Source organism: Gekko japonicus, unplaced genomic scaffold (genome assembly GCF_001447785.1).
Source record: "Gekko japonicus isolate JY-2015 unplaced genomic scaffold, Gekko_japonicus_V1.1 scaffold1210, whole genome shotgun sequence".
Lineage (NCBI taxonomy): Eukaryota > Metazoa > Chordata > Lepidosauria > Squamata > Gekkonidae > Gekko > Gekko japonicus.
In genome coordinates this window covers 122,333-138,943 of record NW_015168083.1, presented here as the reverse complement: position 1 = coordinate 138,943, position 16,611 = coordinate 122,333, and the positions used below count along the sequence as shown (strand labels likewise).

Here is a 16,611-nt window from a genome sequence, read left to right as displayed (position 1 = left end):
GCTCGACTTCCGAGGGAGCCTGCCTGCTGAGGATCGGGCCGTGCAAAAGGGCGCCTGGGCAGAACAGCTCCCGCCTGAGCCCGTTGGGCAGGGAGGGTCCACGTCTGTGCAGAGTGACTCACCTGAAGCTGCCTGAACTAGGGATGCACGCCTCCAGGTGGGACCGGGAAGGGCCCCCGGAGGTGCAGCTCAGCTCCAGACTGCAGAGATCGGTTCCCCTGGAGGAAGTGGGTGCCTTGGAGGGTCGACTCTGTGGCACTGCACCCCCCACTGAGATGCCTGCCAATGTTCCCTCTAAGCTTTGGAGTTTTGTGAGCAAAAGATCTACTTTGCCAGCTGCCGGCATTAAAGTTGGTGAGCGAGCGATTTGGCTGCTGCATCAATTAGTTTGCTCTGGAGCCGTCCCTTCCTGAGCGAAGACAAAAATGTGTGAGCCGGAGGCTAAAAAAATGTGAGCTAGCTCACACTAACTCAGCTTAGAGGGAACACTGAATTGCCTGCCCTCCCCGGGCGCCATCCCCAAAACTCCAGGAGTTCCCCAGGGTCGGCATGGGATGCCAGCCTCCATGTAGGAGCCCCCAGAATTACATCTCATCTCCAGACTGCAGAGATCAGTTCCCCTGGAGAAAGGGGGTGCTTTGGAGGGTGGACTGTATGGCAGTGTACCCCCCTGAGGTCCCTGTCCCCCGCAGGCTCCACCCCCAAATCTCCAGGAGTTTCCTAACCTGGATCTGGTACTCCTACCCCCTTATCTCCTGCTGGCGGCCAGGGGGGACTTAGCCACCCTATTCCTGGAATTGCAACAGAGATTAGTTCCCCTGGAGAAAATGGATGCTGGACTCTGTGGCCTTGTACCCCGCCAATGTCCCTGTTCTCCCCAGGCTCTAGCGCTGCGCCAAATATCCTGTAGTCTCTCAGCCTGGAAATGGCAACCCTAACCCCACCACCACCACCAGTGGCCAGAGAGGACCTGGGAACCCTATCCATTACCCACTTTTAAGTTCAACGTGCTGAATTTGTTTTAGGGCATTTTACTCTTCCCCCTCCCCCAGAAAAGCTAAGGGCAGCCTGTAGGGTTAACTAGGGATGTCGTTCAGGCTACAGAGAATTGTTCCCCTGGAGAAAATGGATGCTGGACTCTGTGGCCTTGTACCCCTGGAAAAAAATGGGTGCTCCGGAGTGGGTGGACTATAAGGCATGGTGCCCCACTGAGGTCCCAGCTTTCCCCAGGCTCCATCCCCAAATCTCCAGGAGTTTCCCAACCTGTACCTGGCAACCCAACTCCCCCCCCCCATCCTCCTGCCGGTGACCAGAGAGGACCTGGCAACCCTGCCTTATACTGGGTCAGTCAGACCCTTGGTCCATCAGATTCCATATTGTCAACTCAATAGGCAGCAGCTCTCCGGGGTCTCAGCACAGATAGGGCTTTCACATCACCTACTGCCTGGCACTGGCCCTTTTTTTTAACTGGAGAAGCCAGGGTCAGAACCCGGGACCTCCTGGCTGCCAGTCAGGTGCTTTACCACCAAGCCACAGCCCCTACCCATCCACTTCATTGAAATCAGTGGGCTTCGACTGGCGCACCTCTGTGTAGGGTTGCGCTGTAACCCATCCTGGGCCCATGCAGCTTGGAAGTAAGCACCGTTGGAGATAGTGGGGTTCAGTTCTGCACAGCCATACACAGAGTTGTGCTCTGAGTGACAGTATTTGTTTTTTAAGAGCATTTTTCGGGGGGGGGGCATCTCCTTTGTCAGATGCTAGAGAGGGACTGTGAAGCTGCAAGTCAGAGTAACCAAAACGGATGAGTAGTTTGAGAAGTCCAGGGAGGTTAAAATGTCTAGAGAGGGTCAGGTGGGGGGCCGTCCGTGTTGCTCTGAAGCAGCAGAACAAAGTCTGAGGCCGGTGGCACCTTTAAAACCAACAGATTACCAAATTGGGAAAGATAGATCTGCTGATTTTAATCTGTATTTTTAAATATGTTTTTTAAATTGTTGTAAATCATCCAGAGCCTTGTGTACTTAGGAACTGGGCAATTCAGAAATTCAATAAATAAATAAAAAAAGAAGATGTTGTTGTTTAATTCTGGGTATAAGCTTTTGTGTGAATAAATGTGCATGCATACAAAAGCTTATACTTTAAAATGTGTTGGTCTTAAAGGTTGCGTGGACTTAAACTTTGTTCTACTTGGAGAGGGTGTGTGTGTGTGTGTGTATTTCAGATGTATGAGGGTTTATTAATCGTTCTGAAACCGTAGCCCAGTTTGCTGCATATAGATTGCTGATGAATATTTTAGTCATCTACATAACGAGAGAAATGCAAGTGTGCCCACTACTGATCTGGGTGGCACTAACGGAGTCCCCCAACCGGTCTTGATTATTGGGCGCAGTTTGTATTTGGGAAAAGGGGACTTATTTCTGAGTGAGTTTGCTGAGGATCGGGCTGCACAAGAGCAGTGTTCCCTCTCAGATGAGTGAGTGTGAGCTAGCTCACAGTTTTTTAGCCTCCAGCTCACACATTTTTGTCTTAGCTCAGGAAGGGATGGCCCCAGAGCAAACTAATCTCAGCAGCAGCCAAATCGCCCACTCACAACTTTAATGCCAGCGGCTCACCAAGTAGAATTTTTGCTCACAGGACTCCACCGCTTAGGGGGAGCGTTGCACAAGAGTCTGGTGCAGTGTTCCCTCTAAGCTGAGTTAGTGTGAGCTGGCTCACAGTTTTTTAGCCTCTGGCTCACACATTTTTGTCTTTGCTCAGGAAGGATGGCTCCAGAGCAAAGTAATTTATGCAGTAGCCACATCTCTCACTCACAGCTTTAATGCCCGTAGCTCACAAAGTAGAATTTTTGCTCACAAGACTCCACAGATTAGAGGGAACATTGGTCTGGTGGCACCTGTGCAGAGTTGCTCCAGTCTAAGCCTGTTGATTTCCACGGACGTAATGCACTTCTGTGCACAGTTTACATTTGGGGAAAGATGGTGATAATCTTTTTCGGCACCTCCACACCATTCCTTCTCCTTGGGCGTAATTGCTGCCACTGAGAGTACCCTCCCAGCATGGGAAGAAGAGGGTGCGTATGTGTGAAGCTCCATCAGGTCGCTTTTGATTTATAGCGACCCTCTGAATGGATGACCTCCGAAAGGTCCTATTGTTATCAACCGTTCTCAGGTCTCGCTTTCTTGAGTCAGTCCATCTCAAACTGGGTTTACAGTTACAGATTCTGTCATCACAATCTGACACTCGTTTAAGTAAATTTAAGCCCGTTGAAACCCATAGGTTTATGTGTAGAAAAAAGCAAGAGTCCAGCAGCACCTTAAAAACAAACAAAATTTGTGGCAGGGCAGGAGCTTCTAAGGTGAGTCACGGCTCACTTCTTCAAATAGGTTTACCCATACTTAAGGCATGGCTGAATAAATCCCCGGTGTCAGCTCACCACAGTGCCTAGAAATTTCATTCTGGCACCTAGGAATAAAAAATATCAGACCCTGCAGAGTGAAAGGAGACTAGCTCCTAAATATTTTGGGCTGGGTCCTAGAGCATTTTTTTTTTTTTTTTTGCAAAGGCTGGCTTAGGGGGCAAGTTACATGTCATGGTAGTTGTTCCATCAGTGTACCTTCGCGTTTACGCTCTGTGGGTGAGTGGGGAAAAAAATGTAAGGCCTTTTGGTTTGGTTATTATGTTGGAGGGGCTAACAAGAGTTTGTTTTCATGGTGCGGGGATACACACATAGGAAGAGTCCTACTGAATCAGATCAGTGGTCCATCCAGTCCAGCATCCTGTCTCACACAGATGGCCAGCAACAGGGCATAGAGGCCGAGACCTTCCTAAGAACATAAGAAGAGCCCTGCTGTATCAGTGGTCCTTCTAGTCCAGCATCCTGTCTCACGCAGTGGCCAACCAGTTCATCTGGAGGGCCAGCAACAAGGTATAGAGGCCAAGGCCTTCCTAAGAACATTGGAAGAGCCCTGCTGGATCAGACTAACAGTCCATCTTGTCCAGCATCCTGTCTCACTCAGAGGCCAACCAGTTCCTCTGGATGGGGTATAAAGTGAAGAATTGCTATTATTGCCTCTCCCATTTGTACATGAAGTGAATTGTTTTCATGGCGAATTAACCCTGGACTGGTTGTGCTCAGAGAGAGTGTACAAGGCCAGGCTAAACAAATCCCAGGTTGTCATGGCGCTTAGAAAGTTCATTGCAGCATCTATTCTTTTTCAACAAGGATTTTATTGTCACATCTCTCTGCAGTTCTCGGGCAGTACAAAGGGATGGATCCAGCCAGTTTTTTTGTGCTGGTGAGAAAAGGGAGGGAGGGGTCTTCTTTGACCACCAAAGAGGCTTTGGGGAGTATTATGCAATCGGCACAGACAAAGGACATGTGGAACAGGGGCTGTGATGAGGGGAACTGGCTGAGAGAGTGTGGAAAAGCTAGCTGGATCCAACCCAGAGCTCATTTATCATTTCACATCTGAGTGTTTTGTGGTATGACATAAAAAACAGTCTGCATGAAGCTCATTGCAATTGCTTGTCTGTGCATAAATTCAGCTTAATACCTTTCAATGGCAGTGGATGAATTAGGGTTACCAAGTACCTACCTACGAATCGGCAGGGGACACATGCTTCCCCGCCGGAACATTCTTGCGTGTAACACGGCCGCATCGCACTATCCTGTCGCCCAGACGTGACGTAAGCACGCTGGGCACGTAGCTGGGCGACGCTCTGGCAATGGGGCTGGAAACTCGATGGTACCATCGAGTTTTCAGCCCCATTTCCAGAGCGTCGCCCGGCTACATGTCCACGTCATGTCTGGACGACAGGATAGTGCAGCGGCTGTGTTTTCCCCACGGGAATGTTCCCGCCAAGAACTATACATCCCCCGCCGATTTGCAGTAAGTACTTGGTAGCCCTAGGATGAATTCATTTCCTTACCAGTTGCTTTCTTTCTTGGTTCTTTGACATTCAGTTAAATGGTGGTTTTTAGAGCAGTGATGGAATCAGGAGAAACTGGCGAGAAGTTAGGCTAGGTTTAGCAGTAAGGCTTTTTGTTTTTGTGATAACCAGGGTTGCCCCTGTAGTTACATCCTGCAACACTTTTGTCATAGTTCTAGTGAAATTAACCAGAGGCTGGGGTTAGGTTTTGTGGATCAGAACATTTGGTTGCGAAAATACAAAATCCTCAAGGCTGAGAAATGAATCCAGCTCCTACGTTTGGGGTTTGTGCGTGGCCAAGAGCGGGCAGTGGGCTCGATCACCCAGAGATAGCTGCAGCTCAGAGGAGGGGACACCAAGGAGGCCCATGACACCCAAGAGGAAGCATGACCAACAGCACAAGGCACATGCGGGAGAGAGGTGTCCACCAACAACAGCATGATGAAGCAATACCTGTCTGCCTCCTCCTCCTCCTCCTCCTCTCTGGGGCTTCCAGTAACAGTACTTCATCTAGTGCAGCACTCTGTTTCCGACAGTGGCCCATCCAGTTGCTCTGAGAAGATCCCCAGTCAGCATGATGGTGAAAGCTAGCCCCTCTTCGATCACTGTAATTCTGGTCCACCATGAGGTGGACGTAGGGGTGCCATTGAACTGTCACGGCTGTTGATAGGACTGCATTCCATTGACTTGCTTAGCTGCTTTTGATGCTTCTGAAGTTATAAGTTAAAATTACATGGTTATTCATAACAATGTACGTCATCTGTCATGGGGAGGGGCAGTGGCTCAGTGGAAGAGCCTCTCCTTTGCATGCAGAAGGTCTCAGGTTCAGTCCCTGAAATCTCAAGTTTAAAGGATCAGGGAGTTGGGGGCGGGGGAGACCTCTGCCTGAGACCCTGGAGAGCTGCTGCCAGTCTGAGTAAGCAATACTGACCTTGATGGACCAAGGGGGTCTGATTTAGTAGACGGCAGCTCCAAGCTCACTTTTAGTTGCCCTTTTCTAAAGCGAAAAGCTGCAGCGTAATCTTCCTTTTATTGCAAGGAATATTATGTAAGTTTTCATTGCTTTAACTGCCTTTTTTCTGTTTGTTTTGTGTTGTGTATTCTGCAGTACTATAGATTGCAAGAGATTCAGGTAGGTGGTAGCCGTGTTGGTCTGAAGCAATAGAACAAAGTTGGAGTCCAGTGGCACCTTTAAGACCAACAGAGTTTCATTCTGGGTAGAAGCTTTCGTGTGCACGCACCTTTCTTCAGATGATCTTTGTTCTATAGAGTATAATGGCAATGCGATACTTGACCTACCTCCAGCCCGTTCTTAATGACTAACATCTTCACTTTATTGCGAATACAATTCTCATTCTCCAATTTTATGCTATTTGCCTTAATACCTTTTTAATTCAAGTGTTCTTTATTAAAGTTGCGTTAGGCGGCAAATAACCTGTTGCACATAGTAAGAAAAAAAATATTATTCACAGCTTACAAGATACGTCCAGAGACTATGCTAAGACTTCTCCGTTGTCTCATTTCAGAGCTATCGTGAAATTATGGTTTGCCATCCAGAAAATTACCAGTGGGAGCGCTGGTGCTTAGAAAACATTGCTGCTATTCTCGGCCACCGTTTCCCCGGCAGTTACATTTGGGTCATAAAATGTTCTCGCATGCATTTGCACAAGTTCAGCTGTTATGACAACTTTGTGGCCAGCAATATGTTTGGAGCGCCTGAACACAGCACTGACTTTGGAGCCTTCAGACACCTCCATGCTCTATTGGTCAACGCCTTTAAAATTGCGCATAACTTTCTGCTGTCGCAGAAGACCACCCGTGGTTTCAGCAAGGATGGAAAGGCTGCCCCTTACAAATCCCCCACCGCCCCTACTACCAACGGATGCCCAGCGGCAGAAAAGGAGCCAGACTGTGAACCTTTCAGCGATTCAACCGTCAGCTTTATCGAGCCTTCCGTTATCGGCGGAGCGTCGTTCACTTTAATAGGGTTCAGCAAAGGCTGTGTTGTCTTGAACCAATTGCTGTATGAACTCGAGGAAGCGAAACAGGACAAGGACCTGGCTGCCTTCATCAAAAACATACAAGCAATTTACTGGCTGGATGGTGGTCATTCTGGAGGGAGCAATACCTGGGTGACCTGCCTGGACGTGCTGAAAGGATTTGCACAGACCGGGATTGCTGTTAACGCGCATGTCACCCCTTACCAAGTATTTGATACGATGAGGTCGTGGATCGGAAAAGAGCACAAGCGGTTTGTACAAGTCCTCGAGGAGCTCGGCGCCAATGTCTACAGCCAGCTTCACTTTGCCGATGAAGCCCCTTCCTTAGACAACCACTTCAGAGTCCACGAAGTATTCTGACACTGTGAATGTACTGTGGTATTATGTTAACTGCAAAAGCACATCTCGGACTGTGATTTAACGGTTTTGAGGCGCTGGCTTCTAAACCCTGGAAGGGGAGAATACTATAACGTGTACTAATGTTTACGTTTTATGGTAGGACTGGGCTTTTATCAAAGTCTCGTCTTGCATTTGCACCTGGACAGCCTCGAACCTGTGGCTTCAAGATGAGGATTTTTGTTTGGATCTGTATCACGGCTGAAGGAAGGCAACACCCGTTCCTCTGAAAATACTCTTCGTAGCATCAGATGAAACGCTGGCTTGATATTTGCTTTTAACTACAGATGTACTAATTTGTGGCCAAACCTTCACAGCTGGTCTCCAGAAATAGCTTTCTAGAAGTCCTAGGTGTTGAGGGTCTGGGAAAAACATATACTTTTCATAGAGAAGCTTTAGCTGAAGAAATGCGAAACTGAGGCATTTGGGTTGCATTAATAAGATTGGTTTCTAGCACTTTGGCGTAGCACAAGCAATGCAATGTTGGTTATATCAGCACTGTCGTAAGCCTTCAGTGTACGTGCAGTGAAAACACTTTCCTTAGGAACCGAGACATGGCTAATATTCAGTTTCAGCAAGATGTTCTGCAATTTCTAACCATTGCTGAACATCTGTTACTAGATTTCTTTGGAAACTTAACTAGTATTAAACTTCTTTTTAGAGTGACCAAGATTGTATAATCTTAACACACACACCCCAGTTCAACATTCCCTATTAATACTGAAGCTTGACTAACTCTTAGAACATTTTACATTTTTTGTATCTTGAGACTGTTAAGACCATTTGGAAACAACTGTGTTAACCTTTTCCTAAAAATCGAGCCGCAGACATCTACAAGAGGTTGATATAGTTTACAGTAAATCTTAGAATAACTTTTTTTGGAAAAGTTCCTAACAGTGCAATTGCCATCAGTTAACATGCTGAAACAGGTTTGATAAATGAAACAGAAAGGTGTAACTTTCTACATAAAATGCGTCCTGAGAAGCCTGCAAAAGCCCCATAGTATAAACCTTCAAAGCCAGAATTTAGCTAGCATTATCAGAAAAGCATAAATGGCCTCATACTCAGTATCCCCCCCTCCCAGAAAGACCGTTCATACTGTAATGAGATTGTCAGAACATAGAATCAGTCTAAACTTTTAAGTGACTTAACTGTGTAATCCTCTACAGATCTACCCCAGTGTAAGACCACTGGTTTCAATAGACAGAGGGCCAAATGACACATTCCCTTCCCACCCCCCACCTGCCCTGCAGCCGTTCCAAGCAGCTGCTGTGTGGCTTCGAGGAACATGAGTCAAGGCCAGGGAACCCTTCATATTGTAGTGGGATTGTCAGAACACCGAATCAGTCTAAACTTTTGAGTGATTTAACAGCATAATCCCCTGGACCCAACTCCTTAAAAACAGTACTGTGTGGTTTGGCCCTAACTCAGCAAGCGATTACACTGTGAAAAGTATTGGTGGCAGGAAACGGTAATCAAGTTGGACCTGCGAACAAAACTATACGATCCTCTATATCTCAAGATTTAAATACGATAGAACATAAGCCATAGAAGTGACAAAACGGCATTTATCATGCATCAGAAAGAGATGAAATAAGGTTTGGGGGGCTTTCATGAAAATGTGAGACTGAACTCCCACCTGTTCAACATGGGCACTTGCTCCTATCTAGCAATTCTTTGCTGGACCAGAGTCTCACATTAACAAGTTTTGGGATACACGCAAAGGGGCGTACGTGCTAGTTGAAGTGGAAAGAGAACCTGGCTTGGGCAGGTGCTTTAGGTATGCCTCAAAGTGCATGGAAGACCTCTGGCTCAAAGCGTTTCAGGTTACCATACTAGTGTGCTTTCTTGGACGTGAGTAGTACTTTTGTCATAACACATTCCAGGCACACGTTTCTGCAGCACTTTGAATTACATGAGAGATACAGGCAGAGGTTTTTGCACTTTCGTTTGTGAAGCTAGGGGGTTTGGTGTTTAAGAATTTTTAAGAATTAAAATTTGATTGGAGGTAGCTTAATTATCCATCCTGTGACCAAAACCCGTAGCTTTTTAGCAATCGCCACTTTAGTATTAGCTTGAATATGAAGATTGAGAGCTGGACAGAACAGTTTATTTCATAAGGGAGGATCTTCATTAGGATAACTGTTTCAGAGAGATTACGCTGTTTTCTTTGCCAATCCATATGGCTTACAGCAACCACTGTTGGCCTTTGAAAGTTTTGTGACCCTGGTTGTTTTTTTAAGTAGTAAATAAGCACTTTTCTCCAGCAGTAGATATTGACCTTTCTGAAATGGTTCTATATAACGTCTGAGACTTCAAAATTGTCTAAATATTTGCTTGTAATCTTTTAATTCAGTGTTATAGTTATATCTGAAAAATAAATTTATCTTAATAACCAGCTTGCAGTTTTTTCCTGCTAAAATATTCTAGCCATTCTCAGGGCATCGTTTTGGGTATCTGTTATGGTACAGCAGTAGGAAGACGTTAAGTCTTGTAAGAAGTCTTGTAAAGTCATCTCAAAGCTTGAGGTTTAATGAGTGCACCATAGATCACCATAATACAAGGTAAAGATATATTTATATATTTATATTTATTTATATTTCCAATTTCTATACCGCTCATGACCCCTACTGGGTCTCAGAGTGGTTTACAGTGAACTACTTTTTAATGTAGCTAATTACCTAGCTAGGGCCACAATTTTCCATGGGGAGGGGATTACCTAACAGCACCCATGCGGCACGTATTCCTTCTCTCCAGCGGGTCTCTGACGATCCGGATGACTGGCGACCATCTCCAGGCAGGCTCTGATGACTTTCCTCTTCCGGCACGCAGCTGCTTTGGGGCGCAGCTTCCGGCTGTGCGTCCTCACGGGCTCCTGCCGTGCTGCGTCCCCTCGTCGCTGCGTCGCCTGGCTCCGCCTCCATTTGATCTGGTCACCGCCCTCCGGAATCGCTCAGTTGCTCCGCCACCATTTCTCTCGCTGCCGCTCCGCTTGCCGGTGTCACCAACCACACTCCTGACACGGAACCAGGAGGAGGGTGCCCCCTGCCACCTAGGGCAGGTACCCATTTGTCTACTTGTATTTACTTTCGAGCCGCTGGGTTGGCGGGAGCTGGGACTAGGGCCAGGGGCTCAACCCGGCCGTGGTGGGGATTCGAACAGCCTTTCTGGCTGTTCGCTATAGATGTTACCTGCAGGCGTTGTACTACCTGCACCACCGCTCCCTACAGTGTTCAGAGGAAAACAGACAGACCTGTTCTGGGTTGGTACCCTACTGGGCAAGCACAGGGTAGAAAGATGTCCCGTTTTTAAGTTCATTAGAATATCGTTACTCATTCATCTCATAGGTGTCCATTTCCCCTAAATTGCTGCCGCTCACAAAAGAAAGGGCTTAATGAATGATCTCTCCCATATTGCAAGACACAGTTTTTTCAGTTAAACTCTTATTGTATGTGTATGTTTATTAGTACTGCGTGTTTCATCAGATAAGCTTCACAGCTCTTGACAAACCGCATTCCTATGTCCTTTAGAAAAGGGCAGGCTGAACAGAGCACTGTTTTGCCTGGCGAGTTTTTAAGTATTCCAAACTGTGCAAAGTCAAAAAAGCCTTGGAATTGGACGTATGTTTGCTATGCAACTGTGTAAATGTTACTTACCTTCTGTTTTCCACAGTTGGATTAATTTAGCGATTATTCTACCAGTCTGTAAATTTTAGAATCTATGTTGTGTGAATCTATAAAACAAATTGCGTCCTACTTTTGACTATAGAAATGAGGTTCTTAGTGGACAGTCAAGAGCAGTGTTCCCTCCAAGCTGAGTCAACCCGGCCGTGGTGGGGATTCGAACAGCCTTTCTGGCTGTTCGCTATAGATGTTACCTGCAGGCGTTGTACTACCTGCACCACCGCTCCCTACAGTGTTCAGAGGAAAACAGACAGACCTGTTCTGGGTTGGTACCCTACTGGGCAAGCACAGGGTAGAAAGATGTCCCGTTTTTAAGTTCATTAGAATATCCTTACTCATTCATCTCATAGGTGTCAATTTCCCCTAAATTGCTGCCGCTCACAAAAGAAAGGGCTTAATGAATGATCTCTCCCATATTGCAAGATACAGTTTTTTCAGTTAAACTCTTATTGTATGTGTATGCTTATTAGTACTGCGTGTTTCATCAGATAAGCTTCACAGCTCTTGACAAACCGCATTCCTATGTCCTTTAGAAAAGGGCAGGCTGAACAGAGCACTGTTTTGCCTGGCGAGTTTTTAAGTATTCCAAACTGTGCAAAGTCAAAAAAGCCTTGGAATTGGACGTATGTTTGCTATGCAACTGTGTAAATGTTACTTACCTTCTGTTTTCCGATTATTCTACCAGTCTGTAAATTTTAGAATCGTATGTTATGTGAATCTGTAAAACAAATTGCGTCCTACTTTTGACTCTAGAAATGAGGTTCTTAGTGGACAGTCGAGAGCAGTGTTACCTCCATGCTGAGTTAGTGCGAGCCAGCTCACAGTTTTTTAGCCCCTGGCTCACACATTTTTGTCTTCGCTCAGGAAGGATGGCTCCAGAGCAAACTAATTCATGCAGTAGCCGAATGGCTCACTCACAACTTTAATGCTAGTAGCTCACAAAGTAGAATTTTTGCTCACAAGACTCCACAGCTTAGAGGGAGTATTGGTCAAGAGAAGCTTCCACTGGTTCTGTTTCCCACTAAACATGTTGGAAGTATGAAATAGTCAACTAAAATGTGTTCATGAAAGTTAAGTGTTGTGAAACTGCCTATTTGCAGTGTTTGCACATAAGAAAAAGCCTGAAGACACAACGTGCTCCTTTATTCATAGTTAGTGCTATACGTTTTTTCTTGGATACGTAAAACCATTCTCCGGCCGTAAAAGTCTTTGTATTCCTCGGGCAGCTCATCGAGTGTCTTCAACGCCCTGTCCAAAATCTGAGCCGCCCTCGAGGCCGCAGCAAGGTCTTTGTTTCCATAAGTGTCTGTCTTGTCGTAACATTCGGCAGGAAGGTGTTTCCAAAAGACGTTGATTCCAACCCCAAACTCCTCCGAAGTCACGTTGTGGAACCACAGAGCTGCAAGAAGAAGATACCCTTGAAAGAAACTGTCGGGTAAAGACTGCAGGAACGTGGCGTTGGGGAAAAGGTGTATGTGATCCAAAGGTGGTATAGTTTCTTTTTGAAAACGCGACTTAATTTTGTTTTATAATCAGAAAACTGTAACTGATTTGCAAGAACGTTTCAGAGAGACCGAATGGGAAAACGCCATCAAGTTGCAGGTGACTTATTGCAACCTCCTAGGATTTCCAAGGCAAGAGACATTCAAAGGTGATTCACCTTTGCCCACCTCTGTGTAGTGAGTGGATTTCCTCAGTGGTCTCCCTCAATTACTAACCAGGGCTGACCCTGCTTAGCTTCCGAGATCTGACAAAACTGGGCTAGCCGTTCATCCAGGTCAGGGTGTGACTAAACTCCCTATGTATTTTGAGGTTATGTTTGCTTTAGGCATAGTGCTGTGTTCTGTCACTTGCACAGAGCTTAAAAGCCATTCTGGGACTGAAATGGGAAGAAAGCTCCTGGGTAACAGATTCCAGTTCACCCAGCCAATCACGCCCTGACCTGTGTAAACAGAACACCATAAACTGGTCGCCCACCGTGAGGAACACAGCCACGTATTATCACCCTGCTAGCTGCCCAGCCGTGTTCCTTGTTGCCACAGTCTGAGTACGCAGCAAAAACAGCTGGTTTACTGATCATGCAGAGAGGCTGTATTTGAACCGCCCACACATTGATCTGCCTTGAAGGCCCTTCCGCGCATGCTGACTTTGGTCAGAAGTTCCACTGGCTGGCTTTTGGACAGGGCCTTCTCAGCAGTGGTGCCCCCAAGTGGCTGAATTATCTCTCTGTGGATACCTATACCTTCCCTGAGGCCTTTGAGGTCAGGCCAGAATTGCTCTTTAGGGGGAAAACATTAGAGCTCCTTGTGTATAACAAAACATGAAATACAGTCTAGCAAATGTAAACCGGGCTACAGTAGCTTAACCCCAGCCAGCAAAGGCCAGTTCCATTTTCGAAGTTGTCGCGGGCAGCGGCTAGAAAGGTTCTCAAGTGGCTGCCACCACTCTGGTATGGGTGTCCTCGGGAGAGCCCAGAGCACCCACCCTATCCCTTTATACAATACTCTCCCAGTAGGTTTCCCCTTATACATGACCGGATGAGGCGTGAGGACCTAAGCGGAGTAACAAGCTATTTTTATTAAAGAGATTTAACAACAGCTGTGATTCAGTAACGTGTAAGAACATAAGAACATAAGAGATGAAGGTAGGTAGGTAACTCAGTAAAATAAGAAATCCAAACGCATCTGACTATACTGTCCTAGTCTTCTCCAGGTGCTTTGTCTCAGGCTGACTCACCCCGTTCGGATGAGGGATCCCTCCTGCAGCAGCCTCTCCGGCCCTGCCTCCCTGGGAGTGAACCCCCCTCCCTCTTTGGGCAAGACTTTTCATTCCTTCTTCCCAGGCACCGCCCTCTACTCCTCTCCTGGTGCAAGTGTTCCCTCCAAATCCCCTGCTAGCCAATCACAGGGTCCAGAGAAAACCTGGGAAATACAGGCCCTGATGGCTACTCCAATACAGGCTTCCCTAGAGCCTGTAGGCCGCACCACTATAAGCCCAGGATCATGACACAAGTCTTTACAGGAAGGCTCTTATTTTGCCTAGAGCCCTTGAAAAACCACCTTCTTGCTTATATCCCTGTCAAAGCTGCTCATCGCCTCTATGAACAGAAGAGCTTTGGTTGAGGTAAAATATCAGAGGTAAAATATAATATCCTTTTTAAGGTGTGGTGACCAGAATTGCACACAGTATTCCAGATGAGGTCGCACCATTGATTTATATAGGGGCATTATGATATTGGCTGATCTGTTTACAATACCCTTCCTAATAATCCCCAGCATAGCATTGGCCTTCTTTATTGCAGTCACACACTGTCTCGACATTTTCAGTGAGTTATCTACTACAACTCCAAGATCTCTCTCTTGATCTGTCTCTGCCAGTTCAGACCCCATCAACGTGTATTTATAGTTAGGATTTTTGGCTCCAATGTGCATCACCTTGCACTTGGCCACATTGAACCCCATTTGCCATGTTGACGCCCACTCGCCCAACTTTGACAGATCCCTTTGGAGTGCCTCACAATCCTCACTGGTTTTCACCACCCTGAACAACTTCGTATCATCCGCAAATTTAGCCACTTCACTGCTTACTCCCAACTCCAAATCATTAATGAACAAGTTAAAAAGCAGTGGACCAATGAGCACAGTAAAGGTAGGTAGGTAACTCAGTAAAATAAGAAATCCTAACGCATCTGACTATACTGTCCTAGTCTTCTCCAGGTGCTTTGTCTCAGGCTGACTCACCCCGTTTGGATGAGGGACCCCTCCTCCTCCTGCAGCAGCCTCTCCGGCCCTGCCTCCCTGGGAGTGAACCCCCCTCCCTCTTTGGGCAAGACTTTTCATTCCTTCTTCCCAGGCACCACCCTCTACTCCTCTCCTGGTGCAAGTGTTCCCTCCAAATCCCCTGCTAGCCAATCACAGGGTCCAGAGAAAACCTGGGAAATACAGGCCCTGATGGCTACTCCAATACAGGCTTCCCTAGAGCCTGTAGGCCGCACCACTATAAGCCCAGGATCATAACACAAGTCTTTACAGGAAGGCTCTTATTTTGTCTAGAGAACTTGAAAAACCACCTTCTTGCTTCTATCCCTGTCAAAGCTGCCCATCACCTCTATGAACAGAAGAGCCTTGGTTGAGGTAAAATATCAGAGGTAAAAGAGAAGAGAGTCTTCCACTTAGGCCCTCTGGGGTTTTTGCTGTCAGGTCACAGCTGATTTATGGCGACCCCGTAGGGTTTTCAAGGCAAGAGATGAACAGAGGTGGTTTGGCATTGCCTGCCTCCACGTCACGCCCCTGGCATTCCTTTGAGGTCTCCCATCCAAAGACTAACCAGGGGGCCAACCCTGCTTAAGCTTCAGAAATCTGACAAGATGGAGCTAGGCAGGTCAGGGCTGAGATCCTACACACTTAAAATTGGTTCTGCTGTATTTTATATTCCAGACTATGCATTACTGGGGAGTGACTGTTCTATTATAGAAACCCATTTTCCTAGAAAGCTGAGGGCCGGGTTGACGACAGCCCAGCTCACACGTTCTTCCATACAGGATAAATGAAACTCACTCATGATGAATCACAGTCCGGTAAACACTTTTTCTTACGGCTGCATCTCAAGAGCGATTTCTGTTTACTTAGCATGTTGTGCCACGACGAGTCAACTTCGGGCCGAGACCACAAAGCTGCATCGTATGGGTAAGACGGATGTACTCAGCATGTGACTGGGTCAATAGCACTTTTGTTCCTATTGCGAATTGTAAGAGGCTTGCTGACAAGCTCGGAGGAGAACCAGAGACAGCTGTGGAACCATTGCAACAAAGAGAACACAGGCGTCTACCCAAACATGCCACAGAGGATGCAAAGGAAAGCCTCAAAAGGCCTCCTTGTGTGGATTTGTATCAAAAAATTGCCAGTATGTGACCTTGACACAGAGAGTACTCCGTCTTTCTCTGTTATACCTCAGAGGATGCCAGTCACAGCTCCTGACAAAATGTCAGGTCCTACCAGTATGTCTGTCGCAGCCGGGGTTGCAAAGGATGGGTTTAAACTGGGAGGCCTAAAATCGAGCTGTAGCTCTGTTTTCTCCCTCCTTTCCCCAAACGTACTTACTTGGTGTTCCTTCAACCAATGCTATGAACAGGAAACACAACCAAAATACTGATGGGATTTAGCAGTCCGACGAGCTATCGCCACTGTCTAATATTTTGTGGCCTGCCAAGCTATTTGTTGTCCTTTGTCACTTAGCGGCTGTGAAATGACGACTTCCACAGAAACAAAATTCTTTCCAATCAAAGGAAATACCAACTTGTTTCTACCTTCTAAAAACCAAGGGCATTCAAGAAGAATATGATCAATAATATCAATTTTCTCTAACCCACAGGCACATAATCTATCAGAACAATATATTAAAGTGCCTTCCTAACACCACTGCTGAAGGAAAAGAAGTCAGATGGGCCAGCATAAAAGCCCTTCTGTGTCTTGGGTCCCTTCCCAAACTGAGTGATCATCTTTTTTCCTTCTGAGCACGTTTACTGTTGTGCTCCATAGAATCATAGAGTTGGAAGGGGCCATACAGACTATCTAGGGTGCGGGGGTGGGGAGAAGCCGCGGGGGGGG

The 16,611-nt window shown here is 46.6% G+C and overlaps 2 protein-coding genes across 2 annotated transcripts in view; one reads left to right on the top strand and one right to left on the bottom strand.

Moving 5' to 3' along the window:
• The first annotated feature begins 6,455 nt into the window (after positions 1 to 6,455).
• On the top strand, positions 6,456 to 7,537 carry LOC107113377 (chromosome unknown open reading frame, human C2orf69). Its single transcript, XM_015414702.1, has one exon. It carries the CDS (start codon positions 6,468 to 6,470, stop codon positions 7,284 to 7,286), a length of 819 nt encoding a protein of 272 aa, XP_015270188.1. The 5' UTR covers positions 6,456 to 6,467; the 3' UTR covers positions 7,287 to 7,537.
• Positions 7,538 to 12,147: 4,610 nt separating this feature from the next.
• The window catches only part of TYW5 (tRNA-yW synthesizing protein 5), a 22,631-nt gene continuing 18,167 nt past the window's right edge, over positions 12,148 to 16,611 (bottom strand). Inside the window, exon 7 of the mRNA XM_015414699.1 lies at positions 12,148 to 12,404. Coding sequence (XP_015270185.1) covers positions 12,148 to 12,404 — 257 coding nt within the window. The remainder of the gene's footprint in view (positions 12,405 to 16,611) is intronic.